At 62.7% G+C, this 1,154-nt stretch overlaps 1 protein-coding gene across 1 annotated transcript in view; it reads right to left on the bottom strand.

Annotated features, from left to right (window-relative positions):
• Positions 1-83: 83 nt before the first annotated feature.
• MNEG_8127 (replication factor C subunit 2/4) overlaps positions 84-1,154 on the bottom strand; it is a gene marked incomplete at both ends in the record, with an annotated part of 4,462 nt that continues 3,391 nt past the window's right edge. The window contains 4 exons of the mRNA XM_014043399.1: positions 84-95; positions 336-479; positions 730-795; positions 1,066-1,146. Coding sequence (XP_013898853.1) covers positions 84-95; positions 336-479; positions 730-795; positions 1,066-1,146 — 303 coding nt within the window. The remainder of the gene's footprint in view (positions 96-335; positions 480-729; positions 796-1,065; positions 1,147-1,154) is intronic.

Below are 1,154 nucleotides of genomic sequence, written 5' to 3' on the forward strand. Positions count from 1 at the left end.
GTGTGGGCTTCGGTAGGCAGTGTGCGCTTGGGATGAAGAGTACTTTGGGGTCGACAGCTGCGCTCTGGCCCAACGCAGGCCCGTCAGAGGCCTGGCTGCGGCGATAACATGCCTGTGACACGTCAGAGCGCAATCACAGCTATCAATGGCCCATCATGCTCGCCCTGTAGTCGCTGCTCCCCAGACATGCGCGCATGTCCGGGCGGGAGCGTGCACGCACGTGTACACACGCACACACATGCACACACACGCACACACAGCAAACGCGTACGCAAGCACACACGCCCACTCCATACAGAGATACACTCCACACATTTGCAATACCCTCCCCTCACCCTGAACAGCGTTGTGATGATGTCCATTGCGCTGTACCCCTGGTCGCACAGCGCCTTCATGTGCGTGTACGCCTCCTCGAGCCGCCCCGCCACGCAGCACTGCAGCACCAGCCGGATCAGCGTGGGGTGTGGCTGGTCGCACACCTGGGGTTGGCGGCCGGCGGCAAAGTTGGGAAAAAAATCAGAGTAGAATGAGACCTGCAACACATGGTGCATGCTGCAGGTTGTGGGAATCGGGCTGGCTGCCGCCCGCTGACGACAGAAACCTCGTGCAGGCGTGCGGCGCCGGCGCCGGCCACTGTGCGAGCGCTGCTGCGGCGGGCGAGGCGCACGCTGGTCCGCCGAACCGCCCACGCTTGACGCGCAGGGGGGTATGCCCCCCCTCCCTCCTCACCCTGAAGACGTTGTCCTGGGTGATGTCACCAAAGCCGGTGTGGGTGGCCTGCAGGTTGTTGAGGGCCTGCAGACAGCAGCCCGGCGCGTAAAGGTCAGATGAGGTGAAGAGCAGGACGTTGGATACAGGTGCAGGCAACCGCACCAAGGCAGTAACTGCAGGTTACTGACAGGCGAAGCTGCTTCCCTGTCCCCCTTGCGCAAAACTTCCCACGCACGAACGAGATCGAAAACCAAATGTACATAGAAGCATGTTCCGACCAAAACCCAGGTGGTCAGCACCTCATCAATCGGTCCCGCGCGCGCGAGCACTTGTTTTCGTCGCCGCGCCGCCCACCTGCCGCATGTCCCCGTCCGCGGTGAACACCACGGCCTCGAGGCCGTCAGGGGTGCAGGTGACGCCCTCCTTTTCCACCACCTATGAGG

Source organism: Monoraphidium neglectum (assembly GCF_000611645.1).
Source record: "Monoraphidium neglectum strain SAG 48.87 unplaced genomic scaffold scaffold01511, whole genome shotgun sequence".
Classification (NCBI taxonomy): Eukaryota; Viridiplantae; Chlorophyta; class Chlorophyceae; order Sphaeropleales; family Selenastraceae; genus Monoraphidium; species Monoraphidium neglectum.